The 27,998-nt window shown below is 47.0% G+C and overlaps 1 protein-coding gene across 1 annotated transcript in view; it reads left to right on the forward strand.

The window, feature by feature from the left end:
* The first annotated feature begins 610 nt into the window (after positions 1-610).
* The window catches only part of LOC147710302 (uncharacterized), a 189,374-nt gene continuing 161,986 nt past the window's right edge, over positions 611-27,998 (forward strand). The window contains exon 1 of the mRNA XM_086919974.1: positions 611-756. Within this exon, the coding sequence (XP_086776100.1) occupies positions 734-756 (23 nt within the window). The 5' untranslated portion in view covers positions 611-733. The remainder of the gene's footprint in view (positions 757-27,998) is intronic.

The raw sequence follows: 27,998 nt of genomic DNA on the forward strand, positions 1-27,998 counted from the left end.
GTAACCTTATTTAAATGAGGGTCCTTTAAAGGTTAAAATGGAAAAAAAATGTTAAATATGTGATTTTAGGCCTACTGCACCTTTAAAAATAGTTTGCTACTTTCTGGAGGGTTTGCCGCAGTGAAAATGTAGTAAGTAAATTTGCTTTTTGTTCACAGGTAGACCGCGCCCCTTCGCACAAGCAAAACGTGTGGGCTAACATTACAGATCTAAATGCAGAATAATACAAATAAAACACTGTTCCTGAAAGTTATTCGTAATTTAAAGCTGCATTTTCAGTACCATCAACATTATGTGGGTTTGTAACTCGATTACCTGTCTGTAGTTTTATAGCGAAACATCCAACCAACTGATAATGAGCCTAAAAGGCCAGGTTTTTGTGTCGGGGAGCTAGCTTGCCAGCCCACCAGGTGGTGTTTTGGGAGACAACCCTGTGAAGGGTGGACAGGGCCAGGGTACACAATTAAGCACTTGTGCAGGGTAGATTAGGGGTGTCAGAAGCTGGCTGGGTAAACATGCATATCTAATGGTGCACCGTGGTGAAACAGAGCCTCACCATCAATCAAACATCAGTGTGAGTGGCACTTGAGCCCAGCCGCATGGAACCCTGGGCAGGGCTCCTATTTTGGGCGTCCTGGTCTCTGACACAGCCGCGTGAGTCTTCTGTCTGTCCAGTCTGTGCTCAGAACCAGCCTGCGCCTCCTTGTGACTGCAACTCCGGGACTGCCGCGCGATGGGCGTGCAAGACGACAAGGGGTAAGCTGAACAGCTGTAGGTAGCTCTCTAGGTTAATGCACCGCCTGCGGAGATCTGTGTCTAGCCTGTAGGTCACAGGTTTCATCCCAGCAGGATCGCTTAGCCGTTCATCCTTCCAAGGTTGAAAACATGGTTGGCATTGCATTCGCGTAATAGGCGCATCCATTATTAAAGCGACTTGATATTAGGAGCATTGGTTTATTGCAACAGAGCAGATGAGCCTATCATTGCAGACCAATGTTCTTCTCAGCAGCATGCCTAGAAAAACAAATTGCTGCTTTGAATAAAAACACAAATGTTCCCTTTAAGTCTGCTCGCAAGCAATCATGCCGTGACATCGCTGGTTAATTTTTTTTTTTATAGCAAATCAGAATACATCACACCAGATTGATCTCAATAATGTTTCTGGTTATACCAGCTGGTTCAGTTTACTACGGACATAAATTCTCTCAGTGTCCTGTTTGCTGTTCAATGCGCTTGAAAATAGTTCAGACGGATACATCCGGGCTCCAAGAGTGTTTTTCACTCCCGCAGATTATTGACCGCTCCCTCACCCACATATTGCCAGTGGGGTTGAAGAGAACTCGGTGTTTCTTGAAACTGACAGACCTGAGTGAGAACTTTCAGACTTAACGCTAATTATTGTTATAAAGTGGCTCGTGTTTAGGCTGATGGGAGGGTGAATGTTGTCATTTGTTTTTAATGTATATACTGAATGCATGCTGTAAGGTATGACTGTACGTTTACTGACATTTTTGGGTAATTTTTAGGTTACACGTTTCTGCCTGACAGGCAGGACGCAGCATATTATCCTCTGGGATTGATAAAATGAAGTGCATGCAAATGACAGTGAATTTGCATCAGTCTTGAATATATATAATGGTCCAATGTATATATTGCTTCGACTTGTAACTAATGATTTAATTTCCTCTAACATCCCATCTCACCTCTCAGTTAGTTCCCATTGATAGCTCCTCATTTCATCCTTTCTTTGGAATAAACAAAACACGGGGAAATTCAGCTTTCACTCGACAAGTTCATTCTGATCTCCCCGAGTTCCATTCTTCCTGACAAACAACAAACACACAGGGAACCCCTTGTTGCTCCTCTTGTTAGCTCAGCCTTTCATCCAGCTGACATATAAACAACATGTGGTAAGGCCTCCTACTGGTGCAAACAAACCATGCTTCAAAAAGTGGCATCATAAGATTAAAAGGCAGTTTCACTGACAGCAAAATGCCACCTTCTGCCCAACTATAAACCTCAGATATCTAGGTTGTGACGCATGGACTACATATGCAAACACTTATATTATCACACTTTTCGAAATCCAGTGTCACCGCTCTGACGCCTCAGTTTCATAACAGCCTAAAGGGGGTTTCAGTGCTGTCAAACTGTACTGATCCCACAGACGACCCCTTTAACTTGGCTCTGTTCCCAAAGGGAAGAGAGACACCCCGTACAGACCTTTAGCTCCAACTTGCCAATGTTTGTCCTTATGTTTCTCCCTTTTTAATTTAGAGCATTCTACCCTCAGTGTGTGTTCTAATGGCCTTATAGCCCCTCTGCCTTGGGCTATGTGGTTGCGAATGTCCCTCTCGCTTATTATAGGCCCTCCCCTGCAGTCAAGCCTATGACTCTGGCAAAGGGCCGATCACAAACGGTATAGCCCCTGGCAGTGGGCTACAATTCAAAATTGCTGAACTAACTTTGGCCCCGATTCACAGAACTAATTTAAGACAAAATCCTAAACGTACTACTTTTGGAATTCACAGAAGTTAGGATTTTGTCTTAAGTTTGTCTTAAGACAGACTTAAGACAGAATTAAGACAAAATCCAAACTTAAGTCTGTCTTAAGTATGTCTTAAGACAAACCTAAGACAAACTTAAGACAAAATCCTAACTTCTGTGAATAGCAAAAGTAGTAACTTTAGGATTTTGTCTTAAGTTAGTTCTGTGAATCGGGTCCTATGTGCTAAATAAAAACTGGGTTCTTGTGAATTGCAAGCCTATGGTCCCATCCCTGGGGTCCGGTAACATACACCGGTTTAGTCTCGGCTGTGCACTGTGAAATATGTCAATGTTAATGTGATTACCTTTTACGTTCATTTAGCAGCTGCTCTTTAAGCTACAGAGCAAGAAGTCCCTAGAGGCGAGAGAGAGCCTCTGAAGGCTGCTGGAGACATGAGCTTTGATATAGACTGACTGTGAGAGGGGTAAGAATGTGTTCCCGAGCACTGGGATTTCATGAAAGCCAAGCACTTCTGGAAGTTTATGCAGCTGCCCTGGGATTAGCATTTCAGGCTCCAGATCAATTCACTTGCCCCTTCGCAAATTAAGTGCTGGATCAGAGTAGGTATTTGTACCACTGTTTGTTATGTGACACCACATTCAAAGAGCAGCGGCAAAGAATGTTGGCATCCTAAGCAAGTTTCTTTTTTTCCTCATCAACCCACCCTCTTTAACACCCATCTGCCGTGCACACATCACTGTATCTTATGTTCAAGAGTGCTGATCGCCAGATAGGAGCACCAGAGGGGAGTACCTGGGTGGCAGATGCATAGGATGGGCCACAAACGTCACATCCTACTGTGCCCCTCACAAGACCTGTGGTAGTGGCGGTGCCCCTCTGGAATGCCACACTTGTCCCAGGGCTTCTAGATATTTGTGAAATGGCACAGTGAAATTCGATGAGTGTTCACTAGGGGCCCCATTAGGATGGCAGGCGGATTGCCCCCGCCAGGTTGGCGGTAGCCACCGCCGGCCTGGCAGGGGCAATCTGCCCGCCATCCTTGCTGCAAAGACCCCCGCCATATTAACATGGCCGGGGGGTCCCAGGCGGACGGAAACACCGCCCGCCGCTATTCCGCCCTGGTCGCCTTGCGTCCGGGGCGGAAAAGGGTTTATATGGTGGCGATGTCTATCAGACACCGCAAGCCTTATTACGATGCGCAATTTTCAATGCCTTTCCGTGGCGGCAATGCCGATACGGAAAGACATGCGGAGTCTGCTCTGGGGGCCCGTTGCAGGCCCCCAAGGACTCAGGGGGTGCACATGGGGCGTACCTATGGTACCCCCCAGCAGGTCCATGCACAGCATGGCAGGCACCGCACGGTGCCTTCCAATCTGTGCATGGAAGGGCACAGCATGCCTTCCTGCCATTGTGGCGGGCGGTGCAGAGAGCACCGCCCGCCACAATGGTAGGAAAGCAGGATGCTCCCGCCACTGTGGCGGGCACATCCTAATGCTAGCCACAGGACCCCCGCCCTTATGGCGGGCGGTCCCTTTCACCAGTAGGATGACGGGTGGACAAAGTCTGCCCGTCATCCTAATGACCCCCTAGGTGTTGTTGCCTTACAGATATGCAAAGACAATTGGCAGATGGGGGCAGTGTTGCTGTCCTTTTGCACCACCATTGTATAGGGACTCGTCTCCTCTTCTACTCCAACCCCGTAGACACACAAACACGTTCTCTTTCCGTATCTCGGATTGTGCTAGCCTTACGAGTGTAACACTAATTTTAATTGTATTCAAACGTGGCACAGCAATTCTTTGGCAAGGTACTGTGGGCTTAGAGGCACAAAATGGTGTTGTCCAGTGACTGTATGTGTATCCAGAAGACCTCAATGCAAATACCGACTTAAACTTGACCAAATAGATTGATTCTTGGCAAATCAGTCTTGTTTCCTTATTCCATAGTAGAGAGTATTTAGAGCTATGTTAAATGTCAAGGTTAAATGCTTTGTAAAACACACATTGACCTTGATAAAAGTTAAGCCACCACATGCCAAAGTTTGGCCATTTTATGCCAGGCATAGCTGGCAGGGAGAGGCAGACACCATGACAGAGACACATGGTGTTAGAAATTGGGGTCTCTAGTTGGCAGAGGTGGGTACCTTTGTCCAAATAGGGACCCTTGCTTCTAGTCAGGGTAAGAGGGATACACTTCTAAAATAACCCCAGCTCACCCCATTGGCAGCTTGGCACGAGCAGACAGGCTTATCTCAGAGGCAGTGTGTAAAGCATTTGTGAACAAATACAGTAATACAGTGAAAACACTACAAGTGGACACCACACCAGTTTATAAAATAATAAGTAATCTTCATTTAAAACAAACTAGACCAAAACGACAAAAATCCACAACACAGTTATCAAAATATCCTTAAAAATAGGTTAATCCCTCAAATAAAGTTTGTAGCAACAAATAACTCAACTTGAAGTTATTACTTTGACAGATGAGAAACCCCAAGGTACAGCGCCGACCGCGAGGTGCGCGGCATTAGGCGTGGAGTCAAGCATACCCCCAAAGAACAGTAGCTTGGGAATGATGAAAGCTAAGACAGTGCACGACGTTGGGGAGGTGATGCTTCATTGGCGCCGGGCAGTGTTGGATCCTTACAACCTCAGGGTAGGTGAAGCCTTGGTTCCTTATTGCGATGTAGGGGAGGTGAGAGGTCGGTTCCTTACTGTGTCGGAGAGGTGATGTCATGGTGGCAACGAGGCATCGGTTCCTTACAACGGTGCTGTGTCAAAGGATTCGGGAGTCACCCAAGTCGAGTATTGGCTCTGTGTCGATGAAGCACTGGCGTTGGGGAAGTCAGGGCTGTGGTGCGAGTCGGGACGGTGTATCATGGATGTCATGAGCCTGTCCTCAGCTCCAGTGCAGGCAGCGACCTTTAGAGTCGAGGCGGCACAGCGTCAGCAGGCGTCGGGCCTACGATGCAAGTCGGGGCGGTGAGTCGTGCTCTTCCCGAGCTGTGCCCACAGCTTTGATACAGGTTACAGCTTCACAGTCGCCGGTGCAGAAAGACAGAAGAAATGAAGTCTTTGTGTCCCTGAGACTTCAGAACAGGAGGTAAGCTCAGTTTCAAGCCCTTGGAGATCTTCCTTAAGTAGGGAACACAGCAAACAGCAAAGTCCTTCCTACTTTACTTGGCAGCAAGCAGCCACTGCAGGTCAACCCCAGACAGCAAACAGCTCAGGGGCAGTATTCCTCCTTAGCTTTTCCGGCTCTTCTCCTTGGCAAAGGTTTCTCTTGATTCCCAGAAGTGATCTAAAAGTCTGGGGTCTGGGCCCCAATATTTATACAACAAAATCCTTTGTTCTCTAGTGGCAGAGAAGCCATGTGCTTGGTCAAAGCCAATTCTGTCCTCTCTGGTACAGCTTCCTGGTAGGAGGTGGAGACAGCATTGTGAAAGGCAGACCAGGCCCATTCTGGTGCAAGGAAATCTCCTCCCCCTACTCTAAATGCAGCCCAGGTTTTTTCAGCCCAGCCCTGACTCATCAGGCTCTCTGGAGCCACTACTCCTCCAACAGCCCCTGTCATTTCAAAGCCAGACATGCAATACACAAACCTGGAAGAGGCACACTGGATGGCTGAGCAAGAAAATACCTACTTTCTAAAATCGGTATTTTCAAACACAGAATGTAAAAATCATCCCCACTAACAGATGCATTTTAACATTCTGAGTTCAAGCATACTAAGCTTTATTTTCCTACCTTGTTCCCAGGGGTAGTTAGGCTTATAAGATGTTATAAGCAACCTCCCCATTCTATCCTAAGGAAACAGGTAGCCATGCAACAGTGAAAAACGAAATTTGATAGTAATTCACTATCAGGACATGCCACACACATCAGGCCATGTCCTACCTTTCACATACATTGCACCCTGCCCACAGGGATATCTTGGGCCTACCTTAGGGATGACTAACATCATGTAAAAAAAGGTTTGGGTTTGAAGGTCAACATGGCAGTACCAGACTGCACACAAGCTCTGCAATGGCAGGCCTAAGTTACATTTACAGGCTGCTTAGGTGGGTGGCACAATAAGCGCTGCTGCGCACTAGCAGCATTTGATTTACAGACCCTGGGTACACACAGTTTACTGTACTAGAGGCTGACTAGTAAATCAAACATGCCAATCATGGAAACACCGATCCATAACAATAATTTACAAAGGGAGCACTTGCACTTTGGCCCTGAACAGCTGTGGCAAAGTGCCCAAAGCATCTAAACCAGCAAAACGGAGTCTAACACACAGCAAAAAACACAGGAGGTCAAGGAAAAAATACAGGGGAAACCCATGCCAATGATGCCAGGTCCGTCTAACACATGGACACTGGCAGTCCATTAAGTATATAAAATACTTCTAAAGATAGAAGTAAAACCAAAATTCAATCTATCAAATAACATATTTTATAGAATTTAAAAAAGGGTAAAAGAAAGTAGGGGAGGGGGGATAGAAAGGGAGGGAGAAAAACAAAGGAAGAAAAGCATATGATAACTTTATATCACAAAATAAGAAATATCTTATGAAACTAATCACTGTAAGCATAAAAAACATCGGAAGAGTAAAAACCACATTGTGATAAGGAATACAATGTAAGGAGTAATAATAACAAGATAATTGAAAAAGTAAAATAAAAGACAACACAGTTCATTATGGAGGTTTCCGAACTTCATCAGGAGTGTTGATTGGTGCAGCAGTAGAAGAGGCTACCCAGGTTAAGTAAGTAGTTAAAGGGAGCCATAAAAGATCTCTTTTTATAGATAGATATAAAGATATAGGAGTAATGTAATTAGTATCAAGTCTGTGATGAAAACAGATGGCATTCCACCATGCTTTAAAAGTAACTTTGTCTGCCTGCTTCCAGTTAGAGGTTATTAAATGGAGGGCTACTGCTAGTAATAAATATACTATTTTAAAATTAGATGGTGATTGGGGCCAGTGAGGAGAAAAAGAGCCTAAGAAAATGGTAGAAAGGGAGAGAGACACATTCGTTTTAAAGATTTTATTAAGAGAAATAGAGGGACATTCAAAAAGCATAAATCAGCATGGGTGCAGGGACAAGACCAGCATGTAGATGAAGAGTTTGGAGTGAAGGAGGAAAGCTTAGCTGGGGAAAATAAAAGGCGTTGGTAAATAAAATAGAGGGTTTGAGAGGTGTTAGCAGCTCTAGAAGTTTTATGGATTTTGAGCCACAGTTTATCCCAAATGAGAGTCGACCAGCACTCTTTTAAATCCTTTTCCCATGTCAGCTCAGTCTTCGTTTTGACTCTTTCCGAGGAAAGAAATACATGTTTAAATAGAGAGGAAGCTGAAGGAGAAGAAAGTAATATAGGAAAAAGGGTGGAGCACCTTGAGGGTGGATTGGGGGCAGATGATAAAGAAAGAAGAAATTGCGTAAGAGAAGGAAGCAAAAGATTATACTGTGCCTTAAAAAGATGATGGTAATGAAAATTTTGTTTGAAGTTCAGAAAACAATAAGGAAATATCATTAAATAACAGTTGTGAAATCCAAAGTAATCCTTTGAGTCTCCAAGATGTCCAGTAAATGGTGCGATTTTTTTTATACGTAACTAGCAGCCCGCCCCGGCCTTGCCCGGGGAAGAAAGGGGATGGGTGCAGCATCGCAGCAGGAGAGGCGCAGCAGAGCGGCCGCTTCTGCCCAATCTTTGTTTCCCCCGACGTCCCGACTTTCACTCTCTGTTCATGGCCCCCGCCCGTCCCTCTCTGCGCACCTGCGGCGGCTTGACTTACCTCATCCGCCACTCCTCCCCGCGCTGCTGTGTTTACCGCTCCACTGCTCCCCTGCTTTCTCGCTCCTCCTGACCGCTTGTCTGCTACCTCATCCGCCGCTCCTCCCCGTGCTGCCACTGCTCCTCCGCTTCTCGCCGCTCCTTTCCGCTTGTCCTCCGCAGCTCCTCCCCGCGCTCATGTCCTCCGCTCTTCCTGTTGCTCCTGAACGCCGCTCCTCCCCGCGCTCCCGATGTCATCAGGCAGACGTCGCGGCCGGCGCTACTTTCTAGGGCCTACTTCATTTTCATTCGTAAATGTTTAAAGTAACGTATATTTTTTATTTTTATATCGCCTATGTCCTTCTGCTTGCCCTGAGGTTTTCATAGATGTCTTGGGTGTTTAGATTGGTGGTGTACTTTTTGAGTTTACCTGGCTCAAAGGACAGACTTCTTTCTTTATAATAGTAGTATAGATAGTATAGATTATGGATAGATACAATTGATTTCACAAGCACAGCGCAAGCGTTATGCAGGAATAAACTAAAAAGTGCAGACAATCAGGGGTGGCTGGTGACATTTGAAAGTGGTGCAGCGTAAACTAATTTGCATATTGCACCGCAGCGAGCGAGCCCGAACCACCTTGCATCCATCCATACATCATTCATGCATCCACCCATCCATCCACCCACCCACCATCCTGCATCCATACATCATTCATTCATGCATCCACCCATCATGCATGCATCCATGCATCCATACATCATTCATGCATCCACCCATCCATCCACCCATCCATCCTGCATCCATACATCATTCATTCATGCATCCACCCATCCATCCACCCACCCATCCTGCATCCATACATCATTCATTCATGCATCAACCCATCCATCCATCATGCATCCACCCATCATGCATCCATCCATACATCATTCATGCATCCACCCATCCATCCATCAATCCATCCACCCATCCACCCATCCTGCATCCATACATCATTCATTCATGCATCCACCCATCCATCCATCCACCCACCCATCCTGCATCCATACATCATTCATTCATGCATCCACCCATCCATCGATCATGCATCCACCCATCCATCCATCATGCATCCACCCATCATGCATCCATCCATAATTCATTCATGCATCCACCCTGCCTCCATGCATCATTCATTCATGAATCCATCCACCCACCCATCCTGCATCCATACATCATTCATTCATGCATCCACCCATCCATCCATCATGCATCCGCCCATCATGCATGCATCCATCCATACATCATTCATGCATCCACCCATCCATCCTGCATCCATACATCATTCATTCATGCATCCACCCATCCACCCACCCACCTATCCTGCATCCATACATCATTCATTCATTCATGCATCCACCCATCCATCCATCCATCATGCATCCACCCATCATGCATGCATCCATCCATATATCATTCATGCATCCACCCATCCATCCTGCATCCATACATCATTCATTCATGCATCCACCCATCCATCCATCCACCCACCCACCTATCCTGCATCCATACATCATTCATTCATGCATCCACCCATCCATCATGCATCCACCCATCATGCATGCATCCATGCAACCACCCATCCATCCTGCATCCATACATCCTTCATTCGTGCATCCACCCATCCATCCATCCATCCATCCACCCACCCATCCTGCATCCATACATCATTCATTCATGCATCGACCCATCCATCAATCATGCATGCACCCATCATGCATGCATCCATCCATACATCATTCATGCATCCACCCATCCATCCACCCACCCACCCATCCATCCTGCATCCATCATTCATGCATCCATCCACCCATTATGCATGCATCCATCCATCCATGCACCCATCCACCCAGAAATCATTAATGCACCCACCCTGCATCCATCATTCATGTATTTTGATGACCATATAACTTGCACACAGCTTAGCGGCACAGTCTCATAAACTTGGGCTTCTGGTCGCAGTGGTGTCTGCAACCGTCGCCAGGGGGTGTGTAAAAACGCATGTTGCAATGTCACTGTAATGCTGACAAACCTTAACATGTGCAGACAATTTATAATGCCACAATTCCCGTAAACTGGGGCCTCTGGTCGAAGTGATGCTGGTATCTTCACGCCCTGATTAAACGCCTCATTGATCACTGTAAAGCAGCGCTTTGGCAGAGACCTGATAAAAACTCAGCACCCAAATTGTTTGCGATGTAGAATTCCATTTTTTATAAATGTGATTTTATAACAGGAGAGACATTTACTGTGCGTGGTGTTAAAGTGGAAACAGCAACAAATATGAAATGGAATTCAAACCCAAGGCCGTATTGAATCGCAACCGCCCAGAGAAAAGCTGAAACCATGATGCCTTAAGGGAGAACCAGGAAACTCTGGAGGTTATGGCCGTTTTGGGATTTACTGCAATCCTTTGGCGCGTGAATGCCTTTTAGAATGTCCCAGAATCCTTGTGGGAGTTTAGGCCATTTCGGAAACTTTCAGAAACTTTGGGAAACTTTGAGGAGCTGAGATGCTTAAGGAAGTTTCCAGTCTCCTCTGGCAAATGAGTGCCATTTTGGAATATCGTGAACTTGTTTTGGGAGTGGGTCCACTTCAAAAAGTCTCAGAATCCTTTGGGCAGTGGGGCCCATATGCTATGAACGATGCCAGCAGCTGTCTGAAAGTTTGACAGCACAAGATGGTACACAAGCTTTCACTAACTTTGGTTATCATACCTCCGTTTTTTTTCTTTTTACTTCCATCATACATTATTTTTCTCTTTCTCTCACAGGATCTCATACTTGCTGCTGTTCTAAATTGATTTGTGTGTCAGTCTGGGCAGGTGTTGTACGGAATACCCAGACCCTTTGCTGTGGTTTGAAAAGAAATGTGTTGTGTTTTTATGTATTCATCATCCCAACTACTGATAGCAAAGGGGCAAAAGGCATGTGTACTCTGTTAATGCCCTTTAAATTATTGTGATTTTCGTCCTACTTACATGTACACATATAGTGACATTTGCCCCATGTAAGGGGAAATAATAAAAAACCGTAATCAAACAAATATGAAATGACTTCACCCGATGAATATCACAAACCACTGATTCTCTCTCCCTCCCACCCTCCCTCCCCTGCCTGCTGCGTCCATGTTCCGTTATCAGGGGTTTTGATCAACTATCTCTGCCTCTTGTGAGTCTCGGTAGCTCGGGGGGGGGGGGGGGGGGGGAGGAGGGTCAATCCGGGCCTCAGTCCCTGTATTCCTGCACACTTCTTCCGATTCCGAGTAACCACAGGCCTGCTTCAGGGCCCCCTGCAATACTGACACCCGTCACAAATGGTCTGCTCCTTTCTGTGCTCCAGGAAGTCCCTTACCTCGCGTCCCCACTGTCGCCGCTGCTCTCTTCCGTGCTCCTCCCGCCGAACGCCGCATTAGCTGTACTCCTCGCGCTGCTGATGATGTCAGCATGTTCGCGCACACGGCCGGCGCTACTTCCAAGGGACTATTTTTTTTGTAAGTTATATTTTTTAAAGAACGTATATTTTTGGGGGTTTTATAGCCTATGTCACTCTGCAGACCCTGCCCATTCCAATGATGTATTGGGTGTTTGGATTGGCGCTGTGGTTCCCGAGTTTACCCGCCTCAAAGGTGCCCAGTTCTTACTTAATAATAGTAGTATAGATAAGTTATGATGCCAAATAGGCTGTTGATCTAACGCGGAACGCGAATGATAAGAGGAGGGTAAAAGAGGGTTGAGAATTTTGTGCGTATGGGAAATAACTGGAGGACGAAAGGATGCTATATTAGTAAATACGAGAGATTCAGTTAAATCAAAAGGGGATATAAAAGACTTTTCTATAGAAATCCAAATAGGAGGATGAATACATTGATCAAAGGAAAGCCAACAAGAAGACTGTTTTAAAGAAAAAGCATAGTGATAGGATTTGAAGTCAGAAAATTTAAGTCCACCAGAAGATTTGTCTGTTTTCAAGGAAGTTAAGGCTATGCAGGGAAATTTACCCTTCATGAGGAATTTCGTTAATAGTCAATTTTCTTAAAATAAAATGCAGGAATATGTCCAGGGATCATTAAAAGAATATATAAAATCAAAGGGGAGAGCATCATCTTGATGGAATCCAATATTCCCTCCAAGAGAGAAAGAGTGGATGCCAAAGTTCAATAGTGTCAGATAAAATTTTGATGATGTGATCAAAATTCAATTTCAATGTTTTGGATTTATTTGAGGAGAACCATAGGCCTAGATACCCACAAAATCCTCTACCATAAGCACATCCCATTCACCTGTAGAACAGCAGGACAAAGAGCATCCTTAAACCTACCTCCTGCCAGCTGTTGCCAGAAAGAAACTGTTGGAACTGGCCCTTCTTGCAGGGTTATCCCCAAACTTTTTGCTTCTTCCTCCCTTATTTTTCCTGACCTGTGGCTGTTGGCAATAGGACTCTGCACACTTTACCACTGCTGATCAGTGCTAAAGTGCATATGCTCTCTGTGTAAATTGTTATTATGATTGGATATACATGATTGGCATATTTGTATCACCAAGAAGTCCCTAGTAAAGTGCACTGGGTGTGCCAGGGCTGGTGATGACAAATGATACTAGTGGGCCTGCAGCACTGATTGTGCCACCCACATGAGTAGCCCTAAAATGGTGTCTCAGGCCTGCCACTGCAGTGCCTGTGTGCAGTCTGTGAACTGCCATGTCCTTCTGGTCAGTGTGCCAAATGACCAGGCCTAACCCTTCCCTTTCTGTGCACATAGGTCACCCCTATGGAAGGCCCAAGGGACCCCCTTGGGCTGGGTGCAGTGTATGTGAAAGGTAGAGCATGTACTTGTGCAGGTGATATGCTCTGGTAGTGAATTACAGCCATTTTCGTTTTTCACTGCTGCAAGGCTATATTGCTCCATAGGCTATCATGGGGGATGCTGGCTACAGTGGCTACCAGCATATCTTCCCATAGGAACAAGATAGGACATAAAAGCCTGGTATCCCTGAACTCAGAATTTAATACCACATCTTTTTAAATCCTGTGTTTGAGAACAGCACTTTTAGAAAGTTGCTGTTCTCTTGTGTGACCTTTCTGTGTGCCTTGGACTGTTTGTGAATTGACTGTCTGGTTTGAGAGTGACAGGGGCTGGGGATTCTCCAGGAGGCTGGCTGAGTCAGCCCTAGGCCGAAAGACTGCATCTGCAACTTGAGTGGTGGGAGGAGATAGCACCTGGGCCTGAATAGGGCTGTGCCTGCCTTCCACAATGCTGGCTACACCTCCTGCTGGGCGGCTGACGACCCTGCCCCTCACTCTGAAAGGAAAGGAGAAGCCAGGAAAACAAAGTTCTCAAGGAACACCCAGAACTAGTTCAGACCGGGCTCAGGGCCCACTTGCACAAAGAGAACAAAGACTTTTAGGGGTATAAGTACAGGACCCCTGACTACAGAACATTAGATCATCCTGGAATCAAGAAGGAACCTCTGCCAAGGAGAAAGCTGAATCTGAAGAAGGAAGACTGTCCTGCTGTTGCTCTGCTGGACTGACCTGCTGTTGCTTTGCTGCCAAGGAGAGAGGAAGGACTTTGCTTTCTGCTGTGTCCCCTTGCTTGAAGGAATCTCCAAGGGCCTGAAAAGAGCTGGCTCCCTGTTATGAAGTCCTAGGAACAAAAGGACTTCACCCCCAGCTGTCCTGAACTCTATTGAGAGAGTTCTGTCCTTCCTGGAGTGCGTGGCCCAGTTGTAGTGCCTCTGGAAGTTGTACCTGTGTTGGGAAGCTGGAAACCAAGCTTTTAAAGACTTTCTGCAAGTTTTGTCGCATTGCTCGCTAGCGGAGCGCATCCCCGACAGTGCGAGGAAATTCCCGCCGCTACAAAGGCCGAGATCGTCGCAGCACCTGTTGCCGCTGCCAGAGCCGTCGCATCGTTCGTTTGCGGGACACACCAGACCGGTGCAGGAATATTACCATCGCTATGAGTGTCGTCGCTGGGTGAGATCGCCGCACCACTTGCTTGCGGACCGCATCACATCGCTGCGAGTGTCATTGCAGAAGCCATCGCATCGAGCTGCGAGAGAGAGATCACCGCTGGTCCATGCATCGTTGCCCCGGAGATCATCGCAACTCCAAAGATCATCGCATTGTGCCTTTGCGAGAGAAAACTTCCTACGGAACCTACGCACCAGAATCTATACAAGTCCGCCTTCCTCCCCGTACAGACCGGATTCGTCACAACACGCCCGCTGCTGCAGCAGAGTTGTCGCATCACCTTCCCAGGGTCTCAGGAGCCATCGCTTGTTTTCCACCACACCAGCTTCTGCTTAGGAACTTTGTCGCATTTAAGAGGTACTGTTGGCTAAACATGACGGAACTGTGAACTTTTCACACAACTGTGGATTATTTTATCGCAACCGTAAGAACTCTTTTGCAACCATATTCTTGAACTGTGTATGTTGGATCTTTGTGGTTTTGGTCTTGTGTAGTTTAAATTAAATACCTTTATTTTTCTAAACTGTTGTGGAGGCAGTTTGTGGTGGTTTCAATGTGTTACTGTGAGTGTTGGTACGAATACTTTACACATTGCTTTTGGATAAGCCTGACTGCTTGTGCCAAGCTACCAAGGGGGTGAGCAGAGGTTCTCTAAAGAATGTTCCCTCCTTACCCTGACTAGAAGCAAGGGTCCCTATTTGGACAGTGGTATCTACCCCTGCCAACTAGAGACCCCCAGTTCTAACAATGTTGGGCAGCAGTGGGATTTAAACTTGTATTTGTACTAGACCCACAGTGATTGGTGTAAATCACTAGTGAGTGCAGACCACTACGCCACCAGATACTACGGTTGAGTTTATTATTTTTTGTTCTATTTTTGATCGTAACCCTGAAGGAATCCAAGTATCATGTCTCTGAATGGTAAACCAGCAAGTGATGTTGCAGAACTGGAGTTTGACATTGAAATGTTAAGTGATTACAAAGTAGGTCAACTCAGGCAGTTCTGCAGGAACTTTGGATGCCCCATGAAGCGCCTCTCCAAGAAGGAGGAGCTACAGTAGGCCTTAAGGGCCTGGTGGGAGACCAAAGAGGCTGGGGAGACATATGGAGCAGAAGTGGATGAGGATGAACAAAGGGATGGTTTCAGGTCACAGAATCTGCCTGTGTCCAGAGCAGCCTCAAGGGCTGGCAGCAACCATTCAGCTGAAAGTTTTCCCCAGAGGAGTTGGAGGAAAACCAAAGGGCTAGAGATCATAAGTTAGAAATGTTGAGACTCCAAATGAAGCAATTGGAAATGGAAAAAGAGAATCAAAGAGCTGAGAGAAAAAGGGCAGCGGAGGAGAGCAAAAATGCCCATGCCCTGGAGGAATTGAAATTTACCTTGGCCCATGAATTAAGAATGAGGAAGCTTGAGTTGGAGCTCAAGAGGCGTGAGGCCATGAGGGTCTCGTCTGAAGAAGAAACATGGGTAGCTCAAGAGGTGAGCTTTGCTGAGTTGGAGGTGGAGTCCATCTCAGATGGTGGCAGCAAGATTATAGTTTCCAGTGCTGAGAGAAAGGTACAAACACCCAGAGATGTGGCGCCTAACTTGAGGGAGGGGGTTGACATACACCAAGGGGTTCAGGTTTATGATGTAGTTCCAGTGGAGTGCAATGTCCCTGAAATAGATTGGGGGACTGGCACATGGGACCATATTCCTAGTGGTGGGAGGGACACTTTAATGACTCTAGATGAGAGGTACAGGGAGAGGGGTTCCCCCCATGGTAGAAACCTTGGTGTGTGTGTGTGAAGACCAGCCAAAAGAGTGTGGGTTGTGTGACAGGGACAGTCAGATACTGTCTTGCCATTCTCAGGAGAGTGGTGTGAGGTACTTGTATGAGGCACTGGAGGGTGAGGCAAAGGGTAGCTTGGTTAACAACTGTGGGGGCTGTGTGATTCATTTGTTGGAGAGCATATTTTAAGTCCCTGTTTTCCAGAGCTATGCCAACACCCGGTGGAGTGTGCGTTCTCTGACTCCAGAGAGCTTGCATTGGAAGCAGACCTCTTGGTGAATTCCAGAGAGTCTGAGGAGGCATTGGGGAGTGATCCCAAAAGGAGTGGCTTAGATATCTTCCAGACCTGTGAGGTGGAAGAGGTTCAGTGTAGCCCAGTTAGGTCCCAGTGTAGTGGGAGGGGTGTAGGGGCTCATGTCAGATCTCATTGGAGAAGGAGTTAGTGTGGGACGGTGTGTCTCATGGTGCCCGAAACCCAGTCTCAGGGCCTGGAGGGTTCCATAAGGGCACACCAGGTTGAGGGCCTAGAAGGTGCTAGTAGGCCATTTGAAGAGGATCTCCTAGTGTCAGAAGAACCTCGTGTCTCTGTAAACAGGGCTCTAGTGGTTCTGGTGTCTGGCGGTGCTGCTCTATTTGGGAGGGTACAGAAGTCGAGACTGAGCGATGAGAGGGGGAAGGAGTCCCCAGTGGGAGAACCGGTGGGTCAGGCATCAGCCAGAAGGGCTGAGTCCCTGGTGAGTGACCATTGTGACCTCACTTCTGCGCTGGGGGATCTTCCCATGCTGTGAGATGGTCAGGGGTTGGGAGATCTGCGCCAGGCAGACTGTCACAAGACACATGGGTCATGTGTCACCCTCAAGGAGGTACTATGTGAGTCCCCAGAAGTCCTGACGTGCCAGGAAAATGCATAACCGCAGGTATTGGTCCCTGGGTTGGGAGACCAGGTTCAGGATCTACCTGACCTGGAAGGAAGGACATCTGTAACTAGTGTCCTAACCAGTTTTGCTTCCAGGGGTACCCCTCCAGTAGGGAGAGTGCAGCGCTCTGGAAAGGGGGTGCAGAGGGAGGGAGTCCTCGTCTCTGACCCCGGTGCAACCTGAGGGTTTAAACCCTAGGTTGGGAGACCAGTTGCTGGAGGGAGGTCCTGAACTGGTAGGAGAGTTGTGTTCTTGGTTGTCCTGGTGGATAGGGTTGCCCTAGAAGGGGGGCAGGAGTCTCACCCTGGGGGTGAACTAGGCCACACCCTTGTGTTGGCCAGGTGGGTATTCTCTACCAGTTTGGGCACATCTGTGAGTGAAGTCCTCGTGCGCCGGGCAAGTGTTCCACTGCAGGGGTTGGTCCCTGGGTGGGGAAGGCAGGTTCAGTTGTTGTCTGACCTGGAGGCTTTGGAGCCTAGGTTTGAGGGCCAGGTCCTGGGTGTCCCCCCTGACCTGGAATACCAGTTGCAGGATAGAACCCCTGAACTGGTGGGTGAATGGTACAGGACACCTGCCACAGGTGCCCTGACTATTCTAGAAGTGGGAACTGCTCCAGGTGGGAGGGTACAGATCTCCAAGGAAGAGGAGGATCGGGTGTGGAGAAGCCCATCTCAGCCTCCTGTCCAGCCGCTGGATACAGGTCCGGGACTGGTGGGCCAGTGCCAGGATGTTAGACCAGACCTGACAGGTGGGAGAGTGGACAAAGGGTGCCAAGCACCCGGGGCTACTGCCCCCCACCCTCTGACACCACAGGGGTTTGAGAGCCCTGAGGGGCATAAGGCCTGGGTCTCGTCCCTGATCACTGTTGGTGGTCACTGTGGCTTGCTGTCTGTCTGTTGGGATACACCTGTGAGTAAGTTAAAGTTAGGTGCTGCACAGGTGGTGTCCACAGGTGAGGAGAAGGGTTCCACCTGGATTGGCATGGTGGACCCTGAGAGTATGGATAAAGTGATCCAACTAGGTTCAGGTCGGCATAGAACAGGAATTGTGCCCTGCTGTTTGGGCCAGTTTCCGTTTTCTATCGCCTTAAGCAGGGAATCCCATCAAGGTATCATTTGGTCTATCCTCGCTTTAGGCTGGAAGGGGGTTGTGTTGGAACTGGCCCTTCTTGCAGGGTTATCCTCAAACTTTTTGCTTCTTCTTCCCTTATTTTCCCTGGCCTATAGCTGTTGGCAATAGGACTCTACGCACTTTACCACTGCTGATCAGTGCAAAAGTAGATATTCTCTGTGTAAATTGTTATTGTAATTGGATATACACGATTGGCATATTTGTATCACCAAGAAGTCCCTAGTAAAGTGCACTGGGTGTGCCAGGGCTGGTGATGACAAATGCTACCAGTGGGCCTGCAGCACTGATTGTGCCATCCACATGAGTAGCCCTAAAATGGTGTCTCAGGTCTGCCACCGCAGTGCCTGTGTGCAGTCTGTGAACTGCCATGTCCTCCTGGTCAGTGTCCCCACTGACTAGGCCTAACCCTTCCCTTTCTGTGCACATTGGTCACCCCTATGGAAGGCCCAAGGTACCCCCTTGGGCAGGGTGCAGTGTATGTGAAAGGTAGAGCATGTACTTGTGCAGTTGACATGCTCTGGTAGTGAATTACAAACATTTTCGTTTTTCACTGCTGCAAGGCTATCTTGCTCTATAGGCTATCATGGAGGATGCTGGCTACAGTTGCTACCAACATATCGTCCCATAGGAACAAGATAGGACATAAAAGTCTGGTGTCCCTCTACTCAGAATTTAATAACACATCTTTTATTAAAGGTTGTTTTTAAATCCTGTGTTTGAGAACAGCACTTTTAGAAAGTTGCTGTTCTCTTGTCTGACCTTTCTGTGTGCCTTGGCCTGTTTGTGAATTGACTGTCTGGTTTGAGAGTGACAGGGGCTGGGGAGCCGCCGGGAGGTTGGCTGAGTCAGCCATAGGCTGAATGACCGCATCTGCATCTTGAGTGGTGGAAGGGCATAGCATCTGGGCCTGAATAGGGCTGTGCCTATCTTCCACAATGCTGGCTACACCTCCTGCTGATGACCCTGCCCCTTACTCTAAAAGGAAAGGAGAAGCCAGGAAAAAAAAGTGCTCAAGGAACACCCAGAACTGGTTCAGACCGGGCTCAGGGCCCACTTGCACAAAGAGAACAAATACTTTTAGGGGTATAAGTACAGAACCCCTGACTACAGAAAATTAGATCATCCTTGAATCAAGAAGGAACCTCTGCCAAGGAGAAAGCTGAATCTGAAGAAGGAAGACTGTCCTGCTGTTGCTCTGCTGGACTGACCTGCAGTTGCTTTGCTGCCAAGGAGAGGGGAAGGACTTTGCTTTGTGCTATGTTCCCTTGCTTGAAGGAATCTCCAAGGACCTGAGAAGAGCTGGCTACCTGTTATGAAGTCCCAGGAACAAAAGGACTTCACCCCCAGCTTTCCTGAACTCTGCTGAGAGAGTTCTGTCCTTCCTGGAGTGCGTGGCCCAGTTGTGGTGCCTCTGGAAGTTGTACCTGTGTTAGGAAGCTGGAAACCAAGCTTTTAAAGACTTTCTGTAAGTTTTGTCACATCGCTCGCTTGCGGAGCGCATCCCCTACAGTGCGAGGAAATTCCCCCCGCTACGAAGGCCGAGATCGTCGCAGCGCCTGTTGCCGCTGCCAGAGCCATCGCATTGTTCGTTTGCGGGACGCACTAGACCGGTGCGGGAAGATTACCATCGCTGTGACTGTTGTTTTACTATTATATCGAGGTTCAAGTATTGTTTATTTTACTATTGTTTTTTTATTATGATGTTCTATTGTATTCTTTTATTTTATTATATGTGTTATTGTATGATTATTATTGTATACAGTTTCACTGTTATTTATATATTTGCTCAGGCTGTTTGATGTATTGGAGATTTTTTTTATTTTAAAATGTATATTCACCTATGTTAATCAATTTATTAATTATGCTTTATCTTTGTCGTGTTACTTATTCGTTTAAAGGATTTATACATTTCTTGATTCTGTCCTACATTTTTATATCAGGCTGCTAGGCTTTTTGGTGAATTAGGTAGGTGGAGGTTTCAGGAAATATATATGAATTAATGATCTCTGATGAAATTGTTGATTGTTTTATGTATTTGAATTATTATTTATTGGATTAATTGCTTATTAAATGTTGAATTTATGCATTACATTATAAGCTCCAGTTGTGGGATTTATTTGAGTATTTGATGGCTAATTTTTTTAAATTATATATTCATTTAGGCTAATTGATTAGTTACTTTTACAAAATATTTATATTGGCATTACTTTGTTTAAATGTATTATAGCCTGTTAAGTTATGTATTAACGCTTTAAAGTCAGAGTGTGGCGTTCATTGGCGACTGGGAGGGTATTTTTTACACATAAAATATTTAAAAACTGAGATTAATACATCAATGTATCCGACCTCGATGAGCCTTCTTCAGCAGCTTCTTCCCGCTTGAGTCCAAAGGTAAAAGTCTTCACCAGGCATGACAGCAAGAGGCTCCCTATTGAGAACGATGACCTCTTTGCCCGGAAAATCCAGCATTTCCGACATGGAGCTATTCCTGCCCTCTTCAATGGCTTCGCTGAGACTTTGTCCTGCAGTTTCCTGTGTTAATGCCTTCTCCTCAGACACAGCCTGCTGCTTTCACACCGAACTCTACCTTCTCCTCAACTTTTCTTCAAAATTTCTTCTAAGTCCAAAGGTGAACCGAGACCGGGCCTAACCCACCTTATGTATTTCACCGCGCTCCATTGTGGTCTTTTGAATTTGCCCATAATGTTAACAACCAGGAGATCGATAAAAACATAACAATGAAGTTTGTTGTAAAAAACAGGAAGAAAAACTGCCGGTGTTATATGCATTAAGAAAACTGAATTATGAAATTATATGCGAAAAAAGAAGTAAAAGATGGCAGCCACACTGTGGATATGAGCAATTGTAGAGTGCCAGTCCTTGTTCATTTTAAGGGCTGAGAAACATTTCAAGTCACATGATCTCAGGGTCTGGTGGCTCAGTGGACAAATGCATCCACTGCAGGGGCCTGTGTTCGACCTCAAGGTCACAGGTTCAAATCCCGGTGGGTCCACTCAGCCTTTCATCCGTTTGAGGGCGATAAAATCAGTACCATTGAGTTGGATAACAATATACATCTGTTATTTCAGCACCAAGATGCCCCGTTGCTGGGGTGAATGTGCGCTTTACAAATACACCTGTTATGTTATGTATTTAGAGAACAATATGGCGCCGAGAAAATGAGATGGAAAAAGGCATGATTGGTGAAAAGCGTTTGTCCTGGAAAAATAAAATTAATGAGAACGACCTTGTGAGTGCATGAGCCTTTATCGCCCCTTTGGAAGTAAATAAATATATATAAGGTAGTTATAGTGAGGACCTATTATCCATAGGAAATCTGCAACATTCTATTTGGAATAACTTTGGCGCCGCTTGATGAATGTGCGTGAAATTTTCCAAACTTTTGGCCAGCTCAGTTCTGCTCCTTCCCTGAACGTTTGGGGGTGATTGGTCAAGCGGGGGCCGAGAAAAAGGTGGGTCCCAAAACTCATTTTCCCCATGCAATTTCCCTTAGGACCTTTAGCTGTAGCTACAGCCCGAACTGCTAAACGGAATTACACCAAATTTGGCAAAGAGGTAGTCCTTGGTTCAGACTCATGCCTTTTGCTTAGTTGGTGTAAATCCGTTCAGTAGTTCCTGAGAAAATGACAGTTATATCTATGGGTGCGGTGGATCCACGTATCTATCTGTGTACCCTACACGGAGCCTACAAGCACCGTGCCGTGCACGAGCTGAATGCTAATTGGCTGACAACTGTCAAAATTAGGAAGTGTTGACAGTCATCTTGTGCCTCGGTAGAACCGAGGCACAAGAAACCAAAAACAAACGCAGCAAAACGCGAAAAGGGGGCAGGGTAGACACACCCTGACCCCCTAGGCCTAATCGGGGGGTCCCACAAGGACGCACAGGGCCAACAAAAATGTTTTTAATAAAAATAAAAATCAGGAGATGCACGTAGTATCCACGCATCCTAGCAATAGAAAAAAAAGAAAGGCGGTCTCCCTGTAGATATGGTAATTTGCCCCTTTTGTTAATGTATGTGGGGGCTCATGGGGCCCCCCGCAGCCCCAGGGACCGCAACCCCCGGGGCTTTTTTGAAATGGGTGGGGAGCCTCTGAGGCCCCCCATCCCCGGGGACCGCCACTCCCCAGGGCTCTAATTAAATGATTGCAGGGGGTTCACAGGCCCCCCCTACAGCCCCGGGGACCACCACCCCCGGGGCTCTAATTAAATGTATGCGGGGGGCTCACGGGCCCCCCCGCAGCCCTGGGGACCTACACCCCCGGGGCTTTTTTGAAATGGGTGGGGGGGCTCTGAGGCCCCCCCCAGCCCCGGGGACTGCCACCCCCCGGGGCTCTAATTAAATGTATGCAGGGGGCTCACGGGCCCCCCGCAGCCCTGGGGACCGCCACCCCTGGGGCTTTATTGAAATGGGTGGGGGGGCTCTGAGGTCCCCCCAGCCTCGGGGACCACCACCGCCCGATGCTCTAATTAAATGCATGCGGGGGCTCACGGGGCTCCCCTCAGCCCTGGGGACCGCCACCCGGGGCTTTTTTTAAATGGGTGGGGGGCTCTGAGGCCCCCAGCCCCGGGGACTGCCACCCCCCAGGGATTCTTTTAAATGCATGGGGGGGCCCGTGAGCCCGTGAGCCCCCTGCAGCCCCGGGGACCACCACCCTGGGGCTTTTAAAAAAATAAATAAACCTGTGTGGGGAGGGTTTGAGCCCTCCCCACACGCCCCTGGGATCACCACCTACCTGGGGCATTTTTAATTTGGGGGTCCTTTATGGACCCCAAGCACCGGGGACCACCACCCCGGGGCTTTTCAAATGATGGGAGGGGTGCCGCGTGGCCCCCCTCCTTGAGGGCCCTGGGGACCGACACCCTACAGGGCCAACTCCTGCAGTGTCCCGGGGTGCCCACCCCTGAGACACTGCCGTTTGCAATGACAGGGCGGGAGCCTCACGGCTCCCACCCTGTCATTGCAAAGTGCTTTCCTATTTGGAAGAGAGAGCCGGAAACCTGCTCTCTCTTCCAAATAGGAAAGCAGATTGCTTTTCCTCAGGTGCAGCAGCATGTTAGCTGCTCACCCTGAGGGAAAGCAATGCTAGCTCCTGAGGGACCGTTGGGGGATTGGGGAACCTCCCACGGTCCCCAAAGGAGTGGGCCAGCCCCTCGTAACAATTTTTTTTTTAAATGTCCTTGCCCCGGGGGATGGGGTCCCTAGGACAGACTATGACCGCATGAGGGGGGCCACAGGGCCCCCTTCCAAATTAAAAAGAAAACAAATTGGGGGAAGGCCCTGGGGGATGGGGTCCTCAGGGCCCAAAAAGTATTAAAAGAAGGGTGGCTACTCAGTCCCCCTTCTTAAATTTTTTATTTTTTTTTAAAAAAAGGGATCGTGGTCGGAGGCCACGCCCCCCTATTGCACCACCCTGCAAACGTACCCCCTGGCGCATTTGCAGAGGGGGAACACATTCCCCTTCAAAACTGGGAGTCCCTGGGGGGCCAACTAGCCCACCAGGTAACTCCAGTATGTGCCAGGGGGCTGCGTTGCAGAGAGGTGTTCTGAGGCCTCTCCCCTTTTTACACCTCTCTGCAATGCAGTTCTGTGGCGCTTACTGGAGGTAGCTGGTGGGCTAGGTGCACTCCAGGGACCCTCAAGATTCAAGGGGAGTTAATCCCCCAACTTAAAATGCGCCATAGTGCGCTTTTGCACAGTGGTGAAGGGAGGGGGTGGGGCCTGAGGTGACATCTGTGCAAACATGCCCTGTGGCTCATTTGAAGTTGCGGGATTAAGTGCCCTTAAATACTGAGGTCCCCTGAGGGCCAACTAGCCCACCGGGTACCTCTAGTAAGCATCATGGAGCTGAATTGCAGAGTGTTGTAAAAAGGGGCATGGCCTCAGAACACCACTCTGCATCGTAGCCCCCTGATGTATACTAGATGTACCTGGTGGGCTAGTTGGCCCCCAGGGGACCTCAGTATTCAAGGGCACTTAATCCTGCAACTTAAAACACGCCACAGGGCGTGTTTGTTACCACGTCACCTCAGGCCCGCCCTCTTCCTTCACCATTGTACAAATATTCCTGTAAAATCAGTCGAACTACGAATTCCGATTTACTCACCTGTTATCAGGAGAGAACCCAGTGTGGCATCTTTTAGCCCAGCACTGACCCTGAAAAGTAATTCTATGCGTTCTTACCAGTAACTTCTATTTCGTTCCATAGGAATCCATTGTGTGGTTTTCAGCAGAAAAGTTTCTAAGGGGCACATTAGGATGGCGTCATACAGAGGAACCACGGGGTCCCGTGCCTGCCATTAGGATGCGCCAGCCACAGTGGTGGGAGCATCCTCCATCCCTAACATTGTGGCAGACGGTGCACTCAGCACGACCCGCCACAATGTTATGGAGGCATGTGGTGCACTTCCATGCACAACATTGCAGGCACCGTGCGGTGCCTGCCATGTTGTGCAGGGAACTGCAGGGGGTACCATAGGTACCCCCCCGTGTGCACCCCACACCCCCCAGGCACAGTATGCCTTTCCGGGGCATTCATACAAGCACACAGCCACCATATTGCAGCCGTTCCGCCCCTGTCGCAAGTCGACCGGGGCGGAAATGCGGCGGACGGTCTTTCCGTTCCGCCGCGGACCCCCCAGCAATAATAATATGGCGTGGGGTCTTTTCAACACGGATGATGTGATGTCATCAGTGATGTCATTTGAGATGTCATCAGTGATGTCACTGACCATGTCATGAATGATGTAATATGTGACATCATCAGCAGTGTATTGCGGGTGCGCGAGTTATAGTTAGTACAACTAACTGTAAAGTGGGAATTTCAATGGTTTTGTACGAGTGAAATGCCCAACTAAATATATCACCCCTAAAACCTTTGTTTTTTTCAGTGAATATATATATATATATATATATATATATATATATATATATATATATATATATATATATATATTTCCGCCACTCCACTTCGCAAGCAAGACGCAGGCGCTCTCTTCTCCCGAAGAGACACATGGAGCACAGACCCAGGTTAGTAGAAAAATCGTTGGTTTATTTAGCTGCTACTCAGTCGGCCATTACGCGTTTCGGTACTGACGTACCTTGATCACATGACACAGTAAATGGTCACCTGGTTTCTTATATACCAACATTTACGTTTTTTTCTCTTTTGTTGGTGATGCAATTTAAAGTGACAGTGCTCTAATTATAATAACAAATCTGTACATTCGCTATAAAAGCATTTTTGGCTCCATATTGCATTTTGGCATACATTTCATATCGGTATAAATACCTTAAGACACATTTACATAGTAATATGTACATAATCAATTTATCTTTCTGTGCAAATTTCGCAATAAAGTGCATTGTATCACGGTATAAATACCCTAGAGCAGATTACTAAAAGAGTGTAATAAATATATAAATAAATAAATATATATACATTTGATTAAAAAGACTCATTTCTCTTCTAGCTCTGTGCAAATTCGCATGTGCAAGATAATATCTCTATCAGTTTTCACATTACATATGTTTAGTATCCATGAAATTGATTTGTTGGGGCCACTTGTGTGTTTCTGGACAGATTTTAATGTGGTTTAAAAAGTCCTATTCAGAAGCCTCTGATAAGGACGGTAATACAAATATACTAATATAATAAAGAGAGAGCCCAAACCTTTGAGGCGGGTAATCTCAGGAACCACAGCCCCAATCACAACACCCATTACAGCATTGGAAAGGGCAGTTGCAGCAGAAAGACATAGGCTATGCAGACGCCCACCATGTACATTTAAAAGGTAGTCCCTTGTGGGCGTGTCTGTATTGTGCTGTGGGCGTGTGCTGGGGGCGTGACAAACGCTGGGGGCGTGTGGTACGTTCCGCCCTTCATGCCATGTCTCATATTGTGTGCTGTGGGCGTGTGCTTGTGGCGTGGGTGTGGGCGGGGCGCGGGATTACGGAAAAAAAGCGAGCGTTTCGCCCAATATTTCATTGTTTTTTCTTCCCAGGTTCTGTACATTCCAGCTCCGGCTGTCCACCCTGCTCCCTTTAAATACCCCTGCACCCCAAAATCATAACCCACCCTTACTCTTTAAAATACCCCAACACCCTTAAACACTAACCCATCTTAACCCTATAAATATACCCTGTACCCCAAAACCCAAACCTATCCCTTAACCCTAAAAATACCCCAGTAACCCAAAACCCAAACCTAGCCCTGAACCCTATAAATACCCCTGTATCTCAAAACCCAAACCTACCCCTGAAGCCTAAAAATATCCCTGTACCCCAAAACCCAAACCTAGCCCTGAACCCAAAAATACCCCTTTACCCCAAAACCCAAACCTACCCCTGAACCCTAAAATACCCCTGTACCCCAAAACCCAAACCTAGCCCTGAACCCTTAAAATGCCCCTGTACCCCAAACCTACCCCTGAACCCTAAAAATACCCCTGTACCCCAAAACCCAAACCTAGCCCTGAACCATTAAAAAGCCCTGTACCCCAAAACCCAAACTTACCCCTGAACCCTAAAATACCCCTCAACCCCAAAACCCAAACCTAGCCCTGAACCCTAAAAACACCCCTGTACCCCAAAACCCAAACCTAGCCCTGAACACTTAAAATACCACTGTACCCCAAAACCCAAACCTACCCCTGAACCCTAAAAATACCCCTATACCCCAAAACCCAAACCTAACCCTGAACCCTAAAAATGCCCCTGTACCCCAAAACCCATACCTATCCCTAAACCCTAAAACTACCCCTGCACCCCATAATCCAAAACTATATCTGATCCCTTAAAATACCCAAACACCCCAAAACATATACCTCAGTACCCCAAAACATATACCCCTATACCCATACTTACCTTACCCAAACATTAAAAAAACATGCTTTTACCATTCATGCATTACAACGAATTTCGTTGTAAATGTATGCGTGGTAAAAGCATAGAAAATGTAATGCCATCCGTTATAATGGCATTGCGAATTCATGGTACTTTAGTAATGAAAGTATGCGTAATGATGGTATGCTGAAAGAAAGTTGCGTAATAATGGGTGTTTACCCTCCCCCGGTAAGTACATTGGTGGCACGGCGGCCCACATCTCCAGCAACATACTCATATTTTTTCACCACTGATTTGAAAAATACACAGGTCTCTCTCATTGATGGCCAGCACCGACATACACTTTTAGACACACCTCCCGCCACAACTTCTAGAATTGCGAACTTTAGAGCTGGGGAGCTACGTTCGAATCTCGGCATCAGCTCAACGGCCTGTGATTCCAGGCAAATCGCTTTGTCTCCCCGTGCCTACCACAAATGAATGTGTTCTTCTGTAATGTAAATTGTGCTCATGCCATGTTGTCGAGTTCACGCTATATAATATTGCAAGGAAAAATAAAGTAGGGAAACTCGAGTTCACACATTACTGAACGCACACTCTTAAGTGCATCAGCAGTGCACTGTGAATCGGAGCCTTTCACAAGCCTGTCACAGATAAGAAATGCTATCAAAACGAAATCCTACAAAACAATATACTACTGGCCGGCAGCAATTCATACCCGGACAACGTTGTGACGGGCTGCTAGTATATATATATATATATATATATATATATATATATATATATATATATATATATATATATATATATATATATATGGGTCAGTTTCTGCTGGCAAAGGTTCGGACCACAGAAAAATCACGGACCACCACGCTGCTCTTCGAGTGTTACAGATGAAGTTTATTATCCATCACAGGTTAAGGTAGGCATATATATATATCGGCTCACAGAAGGGATCAACTCTAAGATTCAACCTAGATTATAACCACTCACATAAAGAAATCAAAAAAATGTTGTCTTGGGACTG

The sequence above is a fragment of the Lissotriton vulgaris genome, chromosome 5, assembly GCF_964263255.1.
Source record: "Lissotriton vulgaris chromosome 5, aLisVul1.2, whole genome shotgun sequence".
Classification (NCBI taxonomy): Eukaryota; Metazoa; Chordata; class Amphibia; order Caudata; family Salamandridae; genus Lissotriton; species Lissotriton vulgaris.